The sequence below is a fragment of the Antechinus flavipes genome, chromosome 3, assembly GCF_016432865.1.
Source record: "Antechinus flavipes isolate AdamAnt ecotype Samford, QLD, Australia chromosome 3, AdamAnt_v2, whole genome shotgun sequence".
NCBI classification, from domain to species: Eukaryota; Metazoa; Chordata; class Mammalia; order Dasyuromorphia; family Dasyuridae; genus Antechinus; species Antechinus flavipes.
Window position 1 is genome coordinate 266,629,656 of NC_067400.1, and position 24,195 is coordinate 266,653,850.

The following is a 24,195-nucleotide window of genomic DNA, read 5'->3' on the forward strand; positions in this document are numbered from 1 at the left end:
CAATTTAGTAACTCCATAGTAAACCTGGGCATTTTCTCTGTCTCTCACACCTGAAATACTCTCCCACCTCCAGTATACCTACTGAATTTCCCAGATTTTTATAAGTCTCAACTAAAATTTCATCCTTTACTGGGAAGTTTTTTTTAAACTTTTAATTCTCATGCCTTCCTTTTGTTAATCATTTTCAATTTATCTTGCATATGGGTTTTGCTTTTATATATTTGTTTCTGTGTTGCCTCCCTCATTAAATTTTAAGGTCCTCCTTGAGCACAAGGACTGTTTTTTGCCTTTTTTGTACTCACAGAACTTAGCACAGTATCTGGCACATAGGAGATACTTAATAAATGTTCAATGGTTGATTAATCAATTCACAACTACTTACACCATGTATTGCTTTTTTTTAGTCTTCTTTTGGAGAGGAATTTCATTAAAGGTTCCTGAGAGGAACAAAAGTAGGGAAAGTACCTGGTGGATTTGGTCTCAGAAGAGTGGGACTCCAAATCTTCCCCATCCCACTTGGCCTACTTTAAGTTCAAGTTGTATCCAAGTTCCTTTGTTGTGAATTTTTACTCTTTTTCTCTGATATTGGAGACTTATAAAATACACCTAAATAATGCTTTGTGGATTCCTATATTTTTCTAGTAAATACCTTCCAGCTTTAATCACATCTACTCTCTCCTTCTAGATATGTTGTTACATAATTGATTATCCCCCAACTGCAATTAATATCATAGGGCATCTATACAAGCCAGCAATATACTAAACAGACATGTTAATTTTGAAAAATTGGTTTCTTTATAAGAAAGTGCTTAAAACATAAAAACCAGTTGATGAAAAATAAAGTTAAACAACCTCCCCAGAAACCAAACAGATTTTTAAAGAGAAGATTAGGATATAATTCAGTGCTCTCCCAGACAGTGAAGGAACGAACATGTTGGAACATTTGGATATTACCAATTTTATACTTGGGAATAGGTATGTATAGCTATAGTCACTTATCAGCTGCTCCATAGTTAACTCAAAATCTTTTCATCCAATCACTCATTTTCTTGCTGTTATGAGCAGCAGGTGGCCACATTTGTAGAAACAGAATGGTGGACTGCCTCAACTTCAACCTGTCTGAAGCTATGATCTCATTAAAAATCTCTTTTTTTCCCCATGCCCTTAAGAATGCAGAAACGCTAAATAAGTCCTTTTAAACTCAACAGATAAGCACTGGACAATGGTCTCCAGAATCCTGCTACATGCATACACACATGCACACATAATATATTGATAATGAAAATATATCTGTGTACACCAAACACTCCAGGGCTTCTTCATGACATATAGGTGATGTCAATGACATACAAGTTCTGGCAGAGTCTATAAAGCTGGAATTATTTTGATTATTAACTCTGTGAGGGAATATGTGTCTGTCAACTAAGGACCAGCCTAGTCATACAGAGAAATAATGTGAAGGGAGCTCTTAATTTAAGTTATGGAGAACTGGGTACTAATACTATTTCTCCTGCTCTAGTATCTAGTTATGCATTGGAAATCTTTAATTTACTTAACTTTTCTTCCAGATAATTTTTTCTTATAAATTTGGTAATCTTCAACAGACATTAACATTTGTATATACGAAAGACAGAAAAAGAGAAGAGGATTGCATGTGCAAACCAAACAGTTTCTCATGTTTTATTTTTTAAAAGTATATCTAAAAATTCAGCATGGTAGTACCATACTGGATTCTTCTTGTCTATTCTCCTTTAGAACTTTCTTCTGTTCTCTTTTGAATATTAAAAATAATTAGTTGATTTTTTTTCTTTTTTCTTTCTATCCATAACTTTTCTTTCTCTCTATAACTAGTCACTGTTCACTTTGATTTGATGTTTTCCTTCTCTTGGTAAGCTTCCCCCTTGTAATGAATAGTTAGTCATTTCCCTCCCCCAATTTGTGTTATATTATTCATTTTTGAAAATGAAAAAAATTGGTCTAGAACTATTCCATTATTTCCTTAATTATTTATTTATATTTAAATATATTAATTATGTAATATAATTATAATGTATATACTTATATGATATAATATGAATCTAATATAATATGAATTTAATTATTATCTCCATGTAAATAACTCTCAGATCTGTTTATTCAGCCCCAACCTCTCCTAGTCTCTAATCTGACATGTCTGTCTATTGAACTGTATGTCCATAACAATTGAAACTCCAACATATAAAAAACTGAATTCATTATCTTTTCTCCAACTCTCCTTTCTTCCTGAGTTTCCTATTATTTTCTGGAACATCATCATCTTTGCAGTTTCCCAGACTTGTAACATAGTCATCATTCTTGACTCCCCATTCTCTTCCCCCTATGTACAATCTATTGCTTAGTTCTGACTCTTCTATTTTCACAACATCTTTCTTGCACTACTCCATTTCTCCCAAGACACAGCCACCACCTATGTCTCATTAACTCATGCTGAATTACTTCAAAAGTTTTCTGACTGATTTTCCTGCCTCAAATCTCCCTGTATTACAGTCTATCCTCCACTTAACTTCCAAAGTAATCTTTCCTAATGCATCAGTCTGAATATGTCATACTCTCAATTTTCCCCTCCCTACTTAATAAACTCTAGTGATTCCCTATTGCTTCCAGAATCAAATATAATATTTTTATTTGTCTTTTAAGGAATTTCATAAGCTTGCCTCTTCTCATGCCTTATTTTTCTCCTAATATTCAACAATTCATTGACTTTCACCTCCCGATGATTCCTTCAATAAGATACTCTGTCTCCAGATTTTATGTCCTTTCATTGACTATTCCTGACATCTGAAAATTTTTCTTCTCATTTCTTCCTGGCTTCTTTAACCTTCCTTCAAGTCTCTATTAAAATCCCACCTTCTTCAAGACTTTCTTAAGTTTCTTTTAATTTCTCTCTCTGAGATTATCTCCAATTTCGATTTAAGAGAAACTTCATCTTTTACTGAAGACCTTCATGTTTTATGTGTTAATCTATCAAAAGCAGTATTATATTATCCATGAAAACTTTATAAAATGTCCTGAAATAATGGAATGTAATAATTCAGTATTTGATAAATCTGAAAACATAAATTATTTAGTTCTTAGTTAATTCCCCAGTATTTAAGTGATTAAAGGACATGAACAAACAGTTCAAATAATTCTCAAAAGAATTACAAACTACTAATGACAGATGTGAACAAATACTTCATATCATTGGTAATAAGAAAAATACAAATCCAAACAACCTTGGGGTTTGCCACATATCCAGAAAATTGATAAAGATAACACAAAGATGAGAATAATACGTGTTAGAGAGATTGTGAAAAGTTGTTGGTAGAAGTATGAATTAGTACAATGAACTTGGAATTATGTAAATAAAATGGATAAAATGTCCATATCTTTTGACTCAGAGTTTCTACTTCAGACATGTATGCCATGGAGGAAATTGGTAAAAAAAAAAAGTTCCCATATGTACCAATTATAGCAGCACTTTAGTGATAGCAAAGAATTGGAAATAAAGTAGATGTTCATCTTTTGAAGAATGACTAACTAAACTGTAATATGTGAATATAATAAAATATGACTGCTGTAAAAATGATGAATATTATGAATAGAGAGTTATGGACAGAGTTATGGATAGAACTGATTCAAAGTGAAGTAAACAGTAGCAAGAAAACTGGGTACACAGTAACAATAAAAATGTAAATTGAAAAAACAACAATAACAAATTTAATATTGCAGAATTGCAAAGAACACAAAGAAGCCAGGACAAGATATCTTCATCAACTCTTTCTTTCTTGACGTTTTTGTAGAAGTGAGGAGTTCACATTCCCTGGCCTGCATAAATATTGATTATTTTTGCTGATATTTTTCTTTTCCCTCTTTTTTAAATTAAAAAATCATTTTATGATATTAAATGTAACATTGTAAATATATATATTTAATTTTTAACCAAAATATAACAAAATTCATTTTATTCCAAAAAAGAATGCTACAATTCTCTCTCCATTCTTCCCCCAAGTGAAGAATTTGCTCAAGGGATGCCATCTTGATCTTAAGAGGAGAACGTTGATTGCTACAAGATTAAAATCATATTTGTTGATATGTATTTATAGAGATTTGTAGTACCACTTATATATAATTAATCATGTTACAATTTTTTTCTAATTATATTCTAAACTTTTCTAAACACAAATTCAAATTAAACTGAAGAGGCATTGTAGTACAATGAAAAGAATTTTGAATATGGAGTTAGGAAAGATCTGGATTCAGATCTTGTTGCTTTGCTTATACTGGAATTATACATTATACTGGAATATTCACTTAAATTCTTCAAACATATTTCTTTTTCTGCACAATAGAGATAATGTCTATAAAACCTACTTTACAGTTAAAGTTTTTTTTTTTTTTTTTTTTTTTGGCTGGGGCAATTGGGGTTAAATGACTTGCCCAGCGTCACACAGCTAAGACATGTTAAGTGTCTGAGATCAAATTTGAACTCAGGTCCTCCTGACTTCAGGGCTGGTGCTCTATCCACTATGCCATCTAACTGCCCCCCATAGTAAACTTTTAAGGACCAAATTAAAATAAAACATTGTGCAAACATCAAAGTGTCATATAGACCTTTGCTATTGTAGGTAAGTGTTATTAAATAAGATAATAATTCCACTTAAAAATTAGTGGAAACAAAACAACAGATCCAAGAGGTAGCATCATATATAAAGAATGCTGGTTGTAGTTAGAGAATCTGGGTTTGAATTCTGGTTTTCTCACTTGCTGTCTTCATGATTTTGGGCAAGTCATTTAACAGTTCTGGGTCTTAGAATCCTCATCTTCTTAATGTATTTTATGTGAAATAGAATATTTTCAAGTTAGAACATAGAAGGAACCCTAGAAGTCTTCTTGTCTAAGCCACTTTTCTTATATATGAGACCTTAAGAAGTTAAGGAGCTTTGTTTAAAGTCACATAGTTCATAAGTGTTAGAGTCAAGCTTTAAACATGGGTCTTTTGATTACAAATGTTGTACAATTTTACTTGTGTCATACTACTCTCCAACATACTTGGTTTCAATATTTGTTTTCAAAGTCATAACTTTGCTTTACTACATATCTATTAATGTATAATGATGATTTTTGGGGGAAAGCCTGATTAATATTGATATTGTATTTATTAAGAGTAACTTACATGCTTTACCCCTCTTCCTTTATATTATTATTAGATTGGTCCTGCCAAAGTTATGCTATTGGCTCATCATGTACTTTTTGAGAATTGTCCTCAAGGTTTAACAACATCAAAGAAAACAGTTCTTCAAAATATTGGTCATTATCATGCTTACTTTAGGGTAAGTGATCCTACTGAGCTTAATAATCTTGTTTTAAGGTAGAATTATTAGTCTAAATTTTGCTTTAGGTTTAAGGAATATTACAGTTAATTTAAAATGTTTATATGAGTTCTATGAAGTTTATGCCTAACAAGTTTCTCTTTATTCTGGACTTAGAATCAGGAGAAACCTGGGTTTGAATTTATTTGTTCCCACATTTCCAAAGTCCCCTAGTGACCTTCAGAAGCCATGTGGTCCAACTGGTGCCAAAATAAGAATTCTTCTCAATAATTATCTAACAAATTGTAGTCTTCTGTTTTTTGCCTTAATATATTAAGTGAGGGGGAACCAATGATATCCTTGGGTCAAGTCATATCGGTACTTGACAGTTGATGGTTAAGTTTTTGTTTACACCTTGGAAATAAGCAAATTCTATGAATCTAATCTTAGTTTATTGTTTTGTTGATTGCCTGGACTTTAAAAAGGGATGGAGAAAGTTTTAATAATGAAGTTTAAACTTAAAAGTGCATTGTGTGAACATCTTCTCTCTCTCCCTAGCTCCTTTTTAAACATTTAGTAGCACACCAATGGGGAAAAACCATTATCTTCCAAAATAGTCCATCTCAAACTTGGATAACTCTAATTGTTAGGAGACGTTTTCCTGATATCAAGATTACCTTTACACCTTTATAATTTGGATCCACTTTCTCTTTGTTCCAAACAGAACAAGTCTCATCATTCTTCCATGTGACATGTAAAATACTTATATCTCCTCCATTCTCATAAGTTTACACTTCTCTAGGCAAATATTCTCAAATTAACATCTCATATGACATGAATTTAAGTCCATCTTCATTCTAGGTATCCTCTTTCTTTCCTCTTGGTATGACCCAAAACCAAATTTTATATTCTAGATATAGTCTGAACAGAAGTACCGAGAAATAATCAAATTCCAAGTCTTTAGGCACCATGAATTTCTTTCTTTTCTCCCTTCCTTCCTCTCTTCCTTCCTCTCTTCCTTCCTTTCTTCCTTCCTTCCTTCCTTCCTTCCTTCCTTCCTTCCTTCCTTCCTTCCTTCTTCCTTCCTTCCTTCCTTTCTTTCTTTCTTTCTTTCTTTCTTTCTTTCTTTCTTTCTTTCTTTCTTTCTTTCTTTCTTTCTTTCTTTCTTTTCTGAGTCAATTGGGGTTAAGTGACTTGCCCAGGATCACACAGTAGGAAGTGTTAAGTGTCTGACGTCCGATTTGAACTCAGGTGCTCCTGACTTTTGGGCTAGTGCTCTATCCACTGCATCACATGAATTTCTTAATATGGCTCAAAATTACATTAGTTTTCTTGTCTGGCCAGGTAACAGCAACTTTTATTCCACTAAAACTCCCATAGCTTTTTTTCATGACAAATTGCAAGCTAGTCATTATTTCCTGTATTTTCTGCTTGTGACAGTTTTGAAAACAAAGATAAGGCTTTTTAGTTATCCATATTAATGGATTAATTCATATCTTACTTGGTATGGGACAATATTCTGACATTTCAAGAACTTTTTGGTTTCTGACTCACAAATCTAGTGTATTAGTTATCCATTTAACTTTATGTAGTTTGCAAATTTGATAGTCCTGACAGCTAATCAGTAGAGTTCCAAATGAACTTCTTTGGGACATTCCATTAGAGACCTGTCCCCAAGCTCTTCATGAAACTTTTAATGACTATTCTTTGGGTCTAGTCAACCAGTGCTAAATTCATTTAACTTAACTATCATCTAAATCACATCTTTCTCACAGAAATAAAAGAGAGACTGTGCCAAATGATTTGTCAAAATCTAGGACAACAATCTTTGCCAATCTCTTTGTCTATCATATGAATAACCTTTTTTTTTAAGTGTCTTTGCTGAAGCTAAGCAGCAGGCTTTTTATAAATGCCACTTCTTTCACTAGTTTTTTCAACATCTCTCTATTTAATAATTTCATTGAGAAATTTTGCTCATGAGCTGATAGCTCACAGGCTCCATTTTCTTTCTTTATTTAGAAGATCAGGACATTTATCCTCCTAGTCCTGTGGCATCTTGCTGGTTCTTCACAATCTCTTGAAAATCAGTAAGAATAAAAAATTCTTTCTGCCATTTTTTTTTTTAGTTTCATAGAGCATGAACTGGGATTGATGGTTTGAACTTAACAAGAACAACAAAGTGCTGCCTTGCTAGCTTCTTATTTGTCTTGAATCTCAACTTTGAAATAGTCACTTTATTTTGTCTTTTTCTAGTGTAACACCTGAGTTGCTATGCAGATGTACATAAGAGGCACTTCTCCCTGACCACACAAGTATTATACTCTTCATTAGTAAGCAGGCAGTTTAGAGGATAGAACTCTGGGCTTAGAATCAGGAATACCTGAATTCAAATTTGACCTTTTTTGTCAATTGTATGACTTTGAGTCTCTTCTCTTTGCCTCTATTTCTTCATCTGTAACATGGGGATAATAACACTCAACTCTCAGAGTTGTTGGGAGAATAAAATGAGATTATAAGTATAAAGTGGTTAGTATTTGATACATGGTGAACAATATTACATAGTAAACAATAAGAGTTAGTTACTGTTATCATCCTCAAAAAAAAAAAAAAAAAGCAAAATAAGAGTCCTATAGCACTATCTTCTCTCCAAGATCAGGCATTATCTTCCCCTTTAATCCTATCCTTAATTTGGACCCTTAGCACTCCTGATTTCTAATCTTACAAAATGATGGTTTGATATTCACCTTCTGTTAGTTCTGCTTGTTTCCATCTTTTATGCATATCTTAAAAATCTAGGTAGTTTGCTTCTGTGGGAAGCTTGTGCATCCATCCACTCTGGTCCCTAACTCCTCCCCACCATTATTCTCCTCCACTCATTGGATTTTTCTCTTTGGACATTTAGAATTTTATCAGGGGCTTCCCATTTCTTTTGAGATGATTGCCCATAGAATTTATAATATCACAAGATCCTACATACTTATGTTCTTTGGAATATCCCCATACTCACTCCACTGTCAAATTTAATACCTTTTTATCACACCTGAATAGATATTCCAGGCTCAAGGCACATTTGGGGTCCACTTTTTTCAAAACCTTAGCTCACAAGTCCTTGCAGATAGGCTTGTTACCATATCAAAGGAATGTGACACTTGTTCAAAAAGTAAAAGACATTTAACTAAACAAAAGAGCAAATAAGTGACAAGGAATGTGTCTCCTCAAACATGGTGTGGTATATTTCTCCCATCAATTCTCTGGTTCCTGATATCAAAGGGAGCACGCAAATTTTAAAAAAAAAAAATGTTGAAGAAATAAGTTTGGCCAAGAGAACATATGAGGCCAAGAAATGCATAGCCAGAACAAAATTGTGCAAAAGAAAATGCTGCTTGATGTTTGCTGAGGTCCTGCCCCAGAATAACTGAGGTTATCAGCTGCTCAGATAAAGCTGTTATCTATTGTTGGCTCTTCTAGTTCTATAAAGAAATGGCAGATTTCCCAGAATATAATCTCAAGGGTCATTTTAATCTTTTGAAATACAAATGCATCAGGCTAGATAGTAGAAAACCTCTGATTTAAATTAAATCTGTTTTTGTTTTGTTTTGTTTTGTTTGTTTTTTAGGTCTTCTCAAATGTCTCCTAAGCTGCCTCTCTTGAAATCAGTAGCCTTATTGACTTAGGGTGCAGCTATGCTTCCAAGTCCTTTCTATTCCAATTGTGGTCCATATAAATAACTGCAAATTCAATTCAGTTCAACAAATATTTATTAATTGCCTATTTTGTATGATATACTGATCTATACTCAAGATAAAAGGGCAAAAATGAAATAATCTCTACCTTTGAGTAGCTTAAGTTTGGGGCAGGAGGAAGGTTTAACATGTTCATCAGTAAATACAAAGCACACACAAAGTAATACAAATTCATTTCATTTGGAAGAGAGAACTGGGAACATAGGGGGGAGATGTCAGGAAAGGTGTCATGTAAATAACGAGGAATACTTTGATAGAGACAAGTGGTTCTCTGAGGTAGAGATAGTAAATTCCAGATGTGAAAGATCTCTTATGGAAATATCTAGCTGCTCTTGGTAAGTTCAAATCACCATGCTCAGTTCACATTCTATGGAATTAAAGAAATGTCAGAAGAATCTTTAATTCTCATTTATCTTCAAAAGATTGTGGGGAACTGGAGAGATGCCATAGGACTAGGAAAAGATAAATGTCCTGATCTTCTAAATAAAGAAAGAGAATGGAGTCTGTGAAATGGAGCCAGGTGACAGAATGTTTTGGATGGGGAACTGCAAAGTAGGACAATTTGACCAGAATATAGAATGTATATAGTGAATTCATAAAAAGTGTGAAAAAGTAGGCTGATGCTGTTTTGAATATGACTTGGCTTGGAAAGATTTACATGAATTGATGCTGAGTGAAGTGAGCAGAACTAAGATAACTTATACATAGTAACAACAAGATTATATGATGGACTTGGCTCTGTTCAACAAGGAAGTGATTCAAGATTCAAGATCCAAAAGACTTAGAATGGAAAATGCTATCTACATCTAGAGAGGGAACTATGGAGACTCAAGGTGGATCAAATCATAGTATTTTCCCTTTTTTTGTTGTTTGTGGGCTTGTTTTTTCTCTTTCTAATGTATTTTCCCTTTTTATCTGATTTTTATTGTACAGCATGATGAATATGGAAATGTTTAGAAGAATTGTACATGTTTAAAAATAAAATACTATTTAGAAAAAGAAAATTACTTTAAAAGCAATGATGATAATTTTGTATTTTGTCCTCAAAGCAAAGAGAAACTTTGAAGAGTTCTGAGTTGGAAGTTAACATGATCAGATCTATGATTTTGGAAGATGAGTTTTGCAGCTGGGTGGAAAATAGATTGGATAGGAAAGAGACTTGCAGGCAGGGAGACCAATGAAAAAGATAATTGCTATAATCCAGTCAGGTGAGGAATGATGAAAATTAGGACTAGGGTATATATATAAGAAGAACTATTTATATATAACAGAAGTAGTGAAGGTAGAATTAAGGAAATTTGACTGAGAATAAGATTTAAGGGGGGAAATGGAAGAGGAAAGAGTCAAGGATTTCAGAGTTGTAAATCTTAGTATTGTACTGTCTGTTTTCCACTTCTCTCAAAAAATATTAAAAGGGGCCTGAGTGGAAGTCATGATATTTGTCCTACTTTTACATTAACTACATTTTTACTTTTCCCCGATCAACTATTTCATTCCCCTCAACGTATGTTCCAAACATTCTCATACTATTTCTACTACTTTCTTTCTGGGTTGAGCATAATAAACCATCACAAGACTTCTTCCCTCAACACCCCAGCCCACCTCCCAATCTGATTCAACAAGGTTCTTCCCTTCTTAATTGTTGTGGTTCTGGAACCTAAAAATTTACATCCAAAATCATCTACCCTTTTTTGAGACATTGAATTCCAAGTTCCCTGTGTGGGAGAGAAACAAAGGGAGATAAAGAAAGGGAACTCTAGGACCGAGTTAGAAAGTCAGACAATTGACTTTTTTCTTATTTCAACCAGTAGGGAACAGCTGAATGCTTGGCTGGTCAAAGCCCCTTCCTTATCTCTATGTTGTTCTCCAATTGAAACACTGATTTAGAATAAATATATTTTTAAAAACATATTAAACTAGGGATTATTGCTGTGATCTTATTCAAAATTATTTTGCTGTAAAACTTTATTGATATTCTTTAATCCTTACATAAGCTTTTCTTTACAATCATATTCTTGGGTCAACAAAAGGAAAAAATGCAGAGGGGGAAATGTCATAATAATTTTCTCCTCCATTTGCTACAGTTAGGTGTAGGATAAAATAAATTTGTGAGTAGGGAAAATACATAAAAAATGCACTTAGTGTATGCTTGTTGATTGATAATGACTAAAAATGTAGTGTTTTACTGATGCTTTTTATAATAAATGAAAAAAATCTTTCTTTTGTTTTTCCATTAAATGACTGTCAAAACAATTGTAAAGAGATAAGTATATACCTAAAATTTCTGTGTTTGATCAGTGTCTTGTAAATAACATCCAAAATTTAAATCCTCTGTAGAAATTTATACCCTCAATTTGAAGAATGATGCTTATATATGTCATTAAGATATTTAAAAAAATTTCTATTCTTCAGTTTCTCTCCCAAGTTTTGTTAATTTCTCCTTAAACTATTCTGCACAAAATGGATTCTTGGAGAGTAAAATAAGTTATTCAAGTTTTTTATTTTCAGAAATTCTAATCCAATTTCTTCCTTAAGTCCAGTATTCTTTCCATCAACTTTCTGCAAAAACAAACTTCAAATTGATAATTTCTTCTTGTCATCTGTCATATAATAATAATGTATTAGAGACCTATTTCTTATTATTCTAGTAAAATTTGAATATCCCTTTCCAAATGAATATATTGTGTTTTCTTTTGAATTAAAAAAGTACTACTGTTGATGTTTCTTGACCAAAGATTCCTTTATCAGAAATGAAATTTAGATTTCGCAGTTTGCCAGTGATGGTTTGTCATGTTAAGTCATTTTGGATTTTCTATTCCAGCACGTTTGAAATAGTTTGAAAAACTTTCCTAACAGTGATTTGAATGGATGAGTTAATATTTCCACCAATTTGTATTTTCAGATTTGTGACCAAGATCTTCTACCTTTCATTAAGGTCACTCCATCTCATGGCATAATACCTGTAGGGGGTTTAACTTCACTCAATATTGCTTGTACACCATATTTTTCAGAGAGATTTGATACAAAAGCAAAGGTATGGGATTTTTTATTTGTGGCATTTAAATAATATTACATTATTATATATTATATATACAGAATTCTGTATATTATATTATGTATAGAGAATGATAGGAGCTATTTTTAATTACTTTTTTCTGAATTATTTGGAGATTTTGATTTCAGTAAATGTGGTACTTGTATGCTGAGAGTTTAGAGGAGAGCAGCTTTTAGAAGTGTAACAAAAATAACATTAAATAGTGTTGACTGGTAATCTCTTCAAATTGTGGAATTTAGCCATAGAAACAACAAGTGATGTTCAATGAGCATTGTAATTAAGTGTTATTTATCATAGATCTTTGCTGGCTATGATCAAAGTTCACTGCTTTGTAAACTTGACTTAGAGAAATCAGGGAGGGAGGGAGATAGTCAAGAAGGAAGAGGCAAATGGAAAGGGAGCATTGAAGGTTCCCTAGAGGAGAATAAAGGCTTCCTTCATCCTGGGATAATCAGCAAAATTCTGATTCTAGATTTTTAATGTAACCTTTTTTGAGGTTCTGGTGCAGTTGAGAAATTTTCTATTCTATCTAAAAATTTTTCTCATGAAAGAAATCACTACTGATTCATTTCTTATCACGAACAAAAACTTTGTGTGTGTGTGTGTGTGTGTGTGTGTGTGTGTGTGTGTCCCTTGAAATGTTCCAGGATCTTCATCGACTGCTGATGTCTTTTAGAGGTATTATAGAGGCATCATAGAAAAAATATTTAAATTAATCAGTCAATAAGCACTTATTAAATGCTTACTATGTTCCAGGTACTGTGCTGAATTTTGAGGTCACAAAGAAAGACAAAATTTGGATGTAAGAGACCTTTCTTCTACGAAGTCCTTAATTCTTTTGTGTTAATTCTAAATAGTTTAATGACTGATTAAAGGCAAAATCTGTATGACATTAATGTCTAATATATTTTGTGGCTTACATGAAGTATTCTATTGCCTTATGTTCTGGAAATTGTATAAATAAAATGAAATTACCTTGACTTAAAAAAAACTCTTTCAGTGAACATTAAACAGATTAATAAAACATTCTAACATGACAGATTCTGATTTTATTACATAGTGAAATATTATAGTATATTGCTAACCTTTAACGTGTAATCAGAGATAGAATTTCAAAAAGTTAAAGCAGTATATTGATTATCTATCTAGAGGAAAAAAACCCGACTTAATTATATCCTTTATCTTTCCATAATAATTAATTATGTATGTTAAACTAGAAATCATTTGAATCCAAATAATCAAAAATATCAAATAACTAGTATTTTCCCATATATTGTGCTCTTTCTAAGACACATGACAAGCAAGCTGCTAGCAGTTTGATTGGAATAATTCACTTATAATGCATATTATCAGATTAATTCAAAACTTGCTAACTTGATGATTTTAACATATGCAGAATTATGTAATAATAACAGTTTTACCCATTGTTTTTTTTCACAACAACCTCATGAATCAGGTAGTAAAAGTATAAAAATCCCCATTTTTAGCAGAAGGAACTGAATCTTGGAAAGTTAGAATGACTCCCTTGCCCATGGCTATATAGCTAATGTTTTATAAAGCTAGTGAACCATGCTTAGATCCAATTCTTAAGATTCCTTCAAAGTTTTTTTCTACTATGCCATGTTGCCTTTCAGTCTCATCAAACAAAGATTAAATTTACCTTCAGAGTTCAGTTGTATTTTAAAAACTGAAAAACTTTATATGGTATTATTGTGTGGTAATTCATCTGATCAGGTGAAATTTAAAAAGTTTGAGAGACATAGTTTCTGGATAATTTAACCATTTTAAAAAATAAGGCCACTATGTTATTAATAAAAGAGTGGCACACTCAAACACTATAAAATCCTAATAGTAAGTAGTAGGGTCCAGTTTATATTCCCTTGGAAGAATGGGAGTTCCTGAGAAGGACAATCAATTCTGATTGGTTAACAGTTAATGGAAATATTGTAATGAGAGTGAGTTATATTCCAGTAAGGGTCTTGGAGTATAACATTAATTGTGCAAATCTTGCTTAAAGAAACTTTATTAATTTTCATGTCACCTGCCTGACAGAAGGAAGAATCCACATTTTCCCAGGCTTGTCAGTGTAAATACAATGAACAGAAATCCACCCATTAGTCTAAACTTAGAATTTCTTTTCCTAGATAAATTTTTTGAGAAAAATTTCTTACACTGGTTGATTTCTTGGTGAGGAATTAGAAAAGGAAAAAAAAAATTAATATAAGAGAGAAACAATCATTTTCTTTCAACCAGAACAGATGTTATTTAGTCACAACACCAACTTTTAACAATTCTAGATAAACTAGATTTCCTTTTTGCATATAAAATTGGTTATGTTGAATGAAGAAACTTTCATATTGGGTCCCTCTCCACAGATTTGTATTTGTATTCCTAGCCCCAAACTTTAACTCTTCTGATTGAGAGTATTATTGAAAAAGAGTATTTGGTAAAATGATTAGATTAGACTAGATGTATTCTGAAGTTGCTTTCAATTCTAGACCTATGATCTTTTGATAATTCAGGAAATGTTTTTGGTTTAGGAAGGACTGCTTTTACTTTTCTTTACCAGCACTTAGAATACTTCAAAATATTAAATGCTTATTGATTTCTTTAGACTTGACATGAAACACTTTTAAGAAATCATTATTATATTGATTTTTCTCTCAGTGGGAAGAAAAATAATAAATTAGTATTTTATTTGGTTTAATTTTGAAGAATACGTTGAATAATTTTTAAGGTTAAATTTATTATGGAAGCATAGTCAAATGGATAGAGTAGTTCCTTAGTTGTTGTAATTTTAAGTCCTTAGATAATTTAATTTTGGATAGTGTCAGTGTGACTATAGGAAAATTACATTCTGATATTATTTCATTTTTCTTTAAAATTAGGTAATAATACGCCAGGGGAAAGAATTAGAGCTTAGGATTGGGGGCTCTATAGATATTGCTGATGTAATCATTAATCTGGTGAGTATGAACATTGTATTCATTTTCTCAGTATTTTTTATTGTTCTTTTTTAATCATCAATTTCATTTCTTTTACCTCATATTTCAGTTCCATAACAAAATATCAATGATCATATTAAGATACTGCTGTTGGTTATGTTAACACATTGGGTAAACCTGAAGGAAAGGCACTCTTGCCTAACTTTTGTATCTAAGGCCACCAGAAAACTGTATCAGTGGCCCAAGCCTTAGTCTCCTGAACCATTCAACTCAATCCTAAACATGGTTTCAGTTCCTTAAACTACGCTAACCTATATGGCAGATATTGATTCTACTTTATCTCATTCTTTGGTGACTAAGTTCTCAAGGGTTCTAAAAGACATTTTACCACTTTAGCCTTAGGGATTTTTACTGTACAGCCCTTAATATTGGAAACATGACTCTGGTATAGATAGCACTACAAAAACCAAAAAACAGAAAGATAGTAAAAAGAGAACTAGCAATATGACCTTCCGAAGGTTTGACAGAAGAACAGAATATGAAGGAGAATGAAGAACAGAATTGGACTTTGCATCCCCACTCTAAAAGTATTGAGCCTTGAATTATAATATAATATCGTCCAAGTGGAAGATGATGTTGAATCTTTGTAGTTCACAGTTAGTATTTTAGGATAAAGTATTGATAATGAATAGGAACAGCACTGGCAATATTGTGGCCAACAGCATAGATGATAACACATTTGGCACAGATATTACTCCTCCTCATCTTTTCCACTGTTCATGCCAGTGCTCACCCAGTTAAGCCTTATTCCATTTGCAGATATATTCCACATATTCCGTTCCCTCTTCCCCTGCCTGCTTCCTACTTCATCACCTCCTACTGGGCTCCCTCCCACTCACCATCCCCCTCCTCTGCTGGCATTAATTGTTGATTCTTTATGGCAGGTCTGTGTCCCCTCTCCCACCATTCTGTGATTAAAAAAAACCAAAACTGCTTCCTTTGTGCCAGAGTCCCAGGACACTCTCTCTCTCTTCTCCTCTCTTCTCCTCTCTTCTCCTCTCCTTTTTTCTCCTATCCTCTCTCTCTCTCTCTCTCCCTCCTCCCTCCTTTCCTTCCTCTCTCTCTCTCTCTCTCTCTCTCTCTCTCTCTCTCTCTCTCTCTCTCTCTCTGTCTCTCTCTCCTCTCTCATACTGAACACTGTCCCCTTAAACTGGCTAAAATTATGCCATGGGAATTTCCATTGGGAGATATTCCTTCCAGGATCAAACACTAACTATTCCATGCTAATTGAATGCTGCTATAGCACTGTTACTACTAGGGTCTGAGTTCTGCCCACTTAAACCAAGACTGAGTGATGTCACAGCTAGGGCCTCACCCCCATGTGTGGATTAAGTATTGCTTACTCATGCTAGATTGAATCCTTTTATGAATGCTCTTTTCCCCCCTATGCTGAAGTCTATTCTAGGGGTGAGGGGTAGAAGGCTCCCTACTTCTCACTGGAAGTCACAGAAGAGAATTAGAGATCGCCGAGTGATAAGAAATGCTATCTCTCCTTTTAAACTGATGCTCTCCCTCCTTCACTCTAGCTTGGTGAATTGGCTGAGAGATTTATCTATATCTCAAATTCTAGACAGGTCTTTGGACTCCTGGGAATCAGAGCTACTCATTGTCCTGTCAAGTGTCTTGTCTAATGCCTTGATAAAAGAGTCACAGAAAAATCCATATGACCCAGAGGGTCTTCAATTAGAAAGACCCAAATTCAAATCTAGCCTCAGACACTCCCTGGCTAGCTATGTGACCCCAGGAAAGACACTTCTCTGTTTCCTCATAGGTAAAATAGAGATAATCGTACCTACTTCCCAGGATTGTCATGAGAATCAAATGAGATAATAATTGTAAATGTTTCTCATAGTACCTGGAAAATAGTAAATGTTATAAAACTGTTAGCTATTATTATCATTAAATGACATATAAAAAGCCTCAAGCAATTCCTTTAGTGTAATTTTTGAGGAATTTCTCAATTCTAGTCTTTTGGGAGATCTTAGCCTAATATAGCGAGTGATCCTGGAAATCACTGTCATCTTCAAGTATAAAAATTATCTAAATTTAGCAAACATTTATCATCTTTAGTATATTATCTTTTATGGATATTAAAGATACTGGGCTCATTCACATTTATTCTTAGTAGCCGAGTGTCTCTACGATTTACATTCTAAGTATTCTTGTGGTAGGAAGGGAATGCTTTACAGAATGTGATCAGCACCTCAAGAAGCTCAGGGCCCATCTAGGCACATCTCCCTCTGCATTGTCATTTCTCCACTTGAAAGAAATCATTCTGATCCAATATTGCCAGGTATGCAGAATGTTATAGGCAAGACCTGCTATAGGATGATTTGACATTTAATTTTTAGAATTTAATGAGATATAGCTGAAGATCGTCTAATAGTTAACACAAACACACAAGTTTACTTAACTAGATAATGGAAAGGATACTGAGTAAGAATAAACTATTTATTCATTTGAGTGCCATTTTCCTGATTTTATGTTGGCCATGTTGACCAACCACAGCCTCAGGGAGACCCATCCTCCCATGACTTTTGTACTTAGGCCACCAGGAAACTATATGAATGATTCAAACCTTAGTTTCTTGGGCCAATTAAATGCTAATTTAATTTAGTTTCAGTTCCTAAAACTAAAATTTAATTTAATTTCAATTCCTAAAACTAGTTCATCCTACATGGCACATGTAGGAGATTGGAGACTACTATTGCTTTGTAGACTTTGATTTATTTGAAGATTGATGAAACCATCAGTCATGTTTGTTCTACCACTCTCCCCAAAAACATAAAGCCTTCTTGTTTTGGTTTGCTTTTTTTCAGGGTGGAAGTAGGCAATGTTCTATCTAAAAATCAGAAGTGGGTGATAGTTTTCAATTTTGCATTTTTTAAAATTAAAATCTTTGATTATGTATATATTTATTTTAATACATGCCATTTCCTAAGGGTTCATCACAAGGACATCACAAGTCCATAGGACTTTGACAACTCTACAAAGCTGCCCATGATCAGTTAGATGCATAGTTATTGTGTGTGTGTGTGTGTGTGTGTGTATCATTCATATTCAGACTGTGATTTATATATAACTGTTTCTATGATTTTTCATGATTGTTATTACCTATTGAGTGGAAAGATTATCCCAGATGTTTGAACAATATTTTCTGTCATAGTCTGCTTTGACCCTTAATTCCTCTCCATTTGGCACCATAAATCCAAGGTTTTATCATTTCTTTCAGAGCTTATTGTAGTAGCTTTCTAAGTAGTCTACTCTCCATTCTTTATTCCTACAATAGTCCTTGTGAACTGTTGATGGTTTGTGTTCCTATCTCTGCTTTCATTATGTTACTCTTTCCTAAATATACTCATTATCCTAAAATGGATGTAGGGGAGTTGTACATTAGTCATATTCTTTTAAAATTTGCTTTATAATAGTTATATTAATGAAAAAATGATGTCATGTTACAATTTGTTTCTTTAAAATGAGTAGATTGGAATTTATAATAAAGTATTCTTTGAGTAATCCTCTTTCCTTAAGTGTATTCTAACATGAACCCTCTTTTTTGGCACAGTTACACTTTTGAACATATAATATTGAATTGTTTGAAAATATAATTTTAAGTTTGTGTAAGTTGTTTACTTTGTTTCTGTATTTCCTACTTTTGATTTTTAAAATTTTTTTTAAATTACAGAGCCTTTTAAATTTCCATGGTGTTTATGTTGGATCTACAAAAGTTATTACATTTTTATTAAATAACAAAAGTATAACACGTGCCCGAGTGGAATTTGACTTATCAAACTATCAAGAATTTACACTGGATTTTAAAAATCAAGAAGGTATTTATTTCTACTAGAATGATTATGTAAAAAATGGAAACTTTTGAAAAAATTTTACTCATAAATTTAAATGTTATTGTAATAACTTTTTAATGACCTTAGAATAACATTTCTTGTACTGTATTAGTGACTTTCCTTGAAGTAATAGTTATTTTGACTTTTCAGAATTAATTGACCATTTATTATGTACAATGTATTATGCTACATACTGTGAGATTCACAAAGTTTAAAAAGACATGATCCTAAACCCTTTTGGTTATGATATACAATCTATGAAATTGTGCATCAGTCTTAAGTATCAAGGCAACTTTGAAAGGAAATATTTGATTGTTAAATTTCAAGGTACAGATAGCAGAATTAGGATAGAAAAAAATCATAACAGTGAGTAAGCTGAATCTGAAAAAGTGCTATTCAGAAGGGAAAAACAAAATATTTTAAACTCAGCTTGAACAATAAGCCTTGGAAATATAGAATGAAGGAAGTTTAGTGAGACCAGTAGTTTGTCTGAACAAGATCTGGGGTTTTTAGTGGGCTGAAAAATCAACATCTAAGTCAAAAGTGTGATGTGGCAGCCAAGAAAAAGCTAATGGTGGCCTCAGTCTCGTTGGAGATCTTCTAACGTTTGTGGTATAGTGGGAGATCCTTTTGTATATGGATTGGACTAAATGGTCTCTGAGATTTCTTCTATCTCTAAAATTATGTGATTTTGTATATCATAGGATTATATCTATTTGTTAAACTTAACTGCTGAAGACAATTTAATTGCAGAGGTCAGTTGGTATATATACTTAAGGAAAAAAAAACTGCAATGACTCATATCATTATTCATTACAAGAACGATCGAGTATGACATGACTCTGACTGAGGTGATGATATTTAAATTAAATTAAGTTTTAAGGAAATTATATTTTTCCAAAAGCTCATTTAAAAATGATATATTTTATACTTGGGTATTTTATTCCATCAGATGTATTGAGTGTTAATAAACATCTCTTTGTATTCACTTATATAATGCCTTATATATATGGCCAAGTATAACACCTTTCTCTTTCTTCCTTCCTCCTTCCTTTCCTCCCTCTATCCTTCTTTCTCTTTCTGTCTTTGTCTTTTAGAAAAACAATTTCCCAATCTGCTCATTTCCCATAACTTACTTCTTCACTTCAACTTAGCTACTAACAAAGATTTCATCACTCATGAATGCCTCAAATGTTAAAAAATTCCAAAATTTTCTTATCTGGCCAAAATCTATTGTTTTTTTCCACCTCTTTTTCTGCCTTCCCTAACCAAAACCTACTTTTTGTCCATACTATGATGTTCAATCCTCCAATCTTTCAATTCTCTTTAAAGCCATCACTAGATACTCTCTCCTCTTTTACCCATCTTGATTCTTTGATAAACCCATTCACTTCTACATGTCCTCTTCTTGTTCATTTCTAGCCCCTTTATAATAGGTTCATTTGTGTCTTGAATTACTTCATATGCATGTGCTGCTGAAAGAAGGTGGAGAAAATTGCACAACTGTTTTGACTTGGTCCACTACAAATTTATGTTATACAACATAAGTTGTATTAGAGTTGTTTAAGTTGCATAAGAGTCCTTCATAGCTCCTAGGTCTACATTTCCCTTGCCCTTGTCAACTCATTCTCCAATTCTTCACAGCAGCATTTCCAAATTTTTTTTCATCTCTTCTCAGTCTTTCCATGGTTTCCTTACTCCCACCCTATTGGTTTGGGAACTCTGCCTAAAAACATGGATTGTTTATTATGAGCAATTCTTTTTTCATTACCTCATATCACTCATATGTCTTCTGCTATTTTCTCCATCTTTACTTTATCTCACCTTTATTTTCTTACCAAGGCATAGCCCTGTATCTGCATAAGTTTTCACATTCTATTGTTCACTTCCAACAAATTGTACCCTCTGTATTCTGCACTCTTATTTATTCTCAGTAATTCCCTATCTGCTGACTCTTTTCTTAGCTTATAAACATGCACATCTTCCTCATCCTCAAAAACCCCTTGCTTGATCTTTTCATCCTGGCTAACTACCATCCTCTATTTTTTCCTCTACTTGTGGCTAAATTCCTTGAAAAAATAATTTACAATAGAAATATCTACTTTCTCTTCTTAACTCTCCACAATGAGGCTTCCAACTTCATCATTGTACCAAAAGTTCTAAACTTGACGCTGTCCATCTTCTCAAAGCGCTTGCCACAGCGCTCACAGGTGAAGTTGTACTGCACCTCAGCCGTGTGCTTCTTCATGTGCCAATTCAAGGATGCTCTCTGGCGACACTGGTAACCACAGATCTCACACTGCAAAGGGGTTTCTCCTGTATGTGTCCTTCGATGAACCTCGAGGTGAGGTTCTTTTCTCAATTTTCATTCTTCTTGTCTTCTCTGCAGCCATTGACACTATCAATCATTCTTTCTTCCCTGATATTCTCTTTCTCTAGGTTTTTGGGACACTACTATTTCTCCTATCTTTTCCTTCTTAGTCTCCTTTGCTGGATTTTCATTTAGATCAAGTCTGTTAAGCACAGGTATTCCACAGATTCTTTCCTAGGCCCTCTTCTGCTCTGCCTTTATACTACTTCACTTGGTGATCTCATCACCAATGCAAATGTAACATATGCAAAACTGAACTCATTATCTTTTCTCCTAATCCTACTCCTAACTTTCCTCTTCTATAATTGAGGGCACCACCATTTTCCAAGTCTCTCAGGCTTGTAATTTAGGTTTAATGCTGAACTTCTCACAATTTCTCACCCCTGATATATATTCTAATGTCAGGACCTGTTGATTTCACCTTTGCAATATCTCTCAAAGACACCCCTTTTTTCTCTTCTGATAGACAATCATCATTCTAGTGCAGGACCTCATTACCTCATATTTTGCTATTATTATAATAATAGCTTGCTGATGGATAATCTGCCTGCCTCAAATCTCTCTCCACTTCAATCTATTCTCCATTCAGTCATCAAAGTAATTTCCCTAAAGCACAGTTCTCACCATCTCAATCCCTTAAAATCCAGTGGTTCCCTATAACTTCTATTATCTAATACAAAATCTTCTTTGGTGTTTAAAATTCTTCACAATTTTCTTTTTCTGTTACTTCCCACAACATATTCTTTGCCTTTTAATACTAACCACCTTGCTGCTCCATGACAAGATGCTCCATGTCTTGAGTCTGGTCATTTTCTCTGGGTGTCCCCCATTCTTAAAATGCTTTCCCTCTCCATCTTTATGTCTTGGTTTCCCTGGCTCCGTTTGATCACAACCAACACCCATTTCTACAAGAAGTCTTTCTCATTCATTTTTAATTCTAATGCCTTTCCTTTCAATTATTTCTATTGTTTCTCTATATAAATTCCATATATTTGTTTGCATATTGTCTGCTCAATGAGATTTCCATCTCATTAAGGGACTGTCTTTTGCCTTTTTTTTTTGTATCCCCAGTGCTTAACACAGTGCCTAGCCAATAGTGGGTACTCTGTATGTGCTTATTAATCAACTTTTGGTGTCTCCCCTCCCTTAGATATATTATAAAACAATCTTTTAGTGCTTTTAAGATTTTGATGCTTTGATCATAGATTTCTCCTCATGGATTTGATCTGGTCAAATTGCTTTTCTATTTTATTTTGTGAAATAACATATCAGGATTCAAATATCACTTGTTTGTACATATTTGCTTGCTTATTAATCGTCCATTAGGTTTGAGCTTATTGAAGATAGGGAGTTTACACCCCCCCCCTTTTTTTTAATCTTCAGTGATTAACACAGTGCTTAATAAATACTTGTAGATTAATTTACTGACATTCATCATTCTCTTAGTTTTCTTGTATAGTTAATTTATAATTTCAATCACTTGGTTTTTAAATTTTTTTTATTTTTTTTGGGGGGGAAGATTTTTTTATGACTCCTCTTTTCCTTTATCTGCTAAACAGTACCTTTCAAATAACAGATTTCTAAAATCAAAATCACTTTCAAAGAGCTTTCCTCAATTAATTATGGAAAAACAGACAGATTTCCTGGCACCATGTAGTCTGAAATTAGAACTGCTACAGCTGTTATCCAGATCTCTTCCTCAGTTATATATTTATTCTTGTGATCTATCTTTTATGTATTTAATTTCCATGTGTTTACAATTTGTTTATCTAGTGGCTTCTTTTTGTTTGCTTATATTTTATTGACACATTTTATCACATTTGTATGTATTAATAGAGTCTTTTATTTTTTAAATTCCTTGAGGTTAAGGGCTGTTTCTGCATAATGTATTTGTATGGCACACATGTACAGTAATGTAACATTATAAAATAATTGCTTTTAGTTATGCAATAAGGTTTCTAAAATTACGGATTTAAGTTACCCCTCCTTTTATCTGCTGTGTTTGATAAATGCATTTTTTATAACTCTGAACAGTCTTTAAAGATCCCATGTTTCCTCATTCATATGCTGTGGAATTAGAAGAAAACTCATCGTTGGAATGTGGACTAGCATTTTCTCCCAAAGAAGTAAGTTTTTCCTTAATCTAAGTCAATTCTAAATTATTCATAACAGATTTGTTTGGGTTCCAAATCAGCTGGTAATCCAAAAACTCATTTGTATTTTGATTATATTTTGTATTTTTATTGAGTATGGGCATGTTCAGCACACTGAGAATTCCCTTAAAGCAAAATAGTAAAACTCTGCTGCAGAAATCTCATCCAGGAATTGTTATGAAGTTTTCCTTTAGTAATCTTACATCCATTATTCAAATATTTTTCATGTTGGATGAAAGCACAATCCGTTTGAAATATTTTTAGTACATCAGTAGACTCACAATTTCACACATGTGTATTTTTTCCCAACAGTACAGATTGCAACTCATTTTATACCTTTTCATCTTAGGCAATTTTTATCCATGTGTTCTCATGAATTCTTAAAAATATAATTAAATTTTATTATTCTAAATAAAAAGCTTTTTAAAAATTCTTGTCTTTTTTCTCTGCTTTCTACTGTGGGAAGAAAAAACACCACCACACTTATCTAAAAAATAAACATAGTAAAGTTAAACAAATCAATATATTAACTATTTATTTACAAAAATATGTGATTTATTTTGTATCTTGAGGTCATCACTTCTCAGTAGGGAAACTTCAATGTTAGTCATCTGGTGCTCTGGTTGTTCATTGCATTGATCAGAGTTTTTAAATCTTTCAAAGTTATTTGTCATTTAACAAATTCATTAGATT

At 32.9% G+C, this 24,195-nt stretch overlaps 1 protein-coding gene across 1 annotated transcript in view; it reads left to right on the plus strand.

Annotated features, from left to right (window-relative positions):
* Window positions 1-24,195, plus strand: part of CFAP47 (cilia and flagella associated protein 47) — a 141,997-nt gene that overhangs the window by 88,296 nt on the left and 29,506 nt on the right. Inside the window, exons 17-22 of the mRNA XM_051990592.1 lie at window positions 187-256; window positions 11,976-12,107; window positions 15,017-15,094; window positions 18,819-18,963; window positions 21,168-21,296; window positions 23,384-23,475. Coding sequence (XP_051846552.1) covers window positions 187-256; window positions 11,976-12,107; window positions 15,017-15,094; window positions 18,819-18,963; window positions 21,168-21,296; window positions 23,384-23,475 — 646 coding nt within the window. The remainder of the gene's footprint in view (window positions 1-186; window positions 257-11,975; window positions 12,108-15,016; window positions 15,095-18,818; window positions 18,964-21,167; window positions 21,297-23,383; window positions 23,476-24,195) is intronic.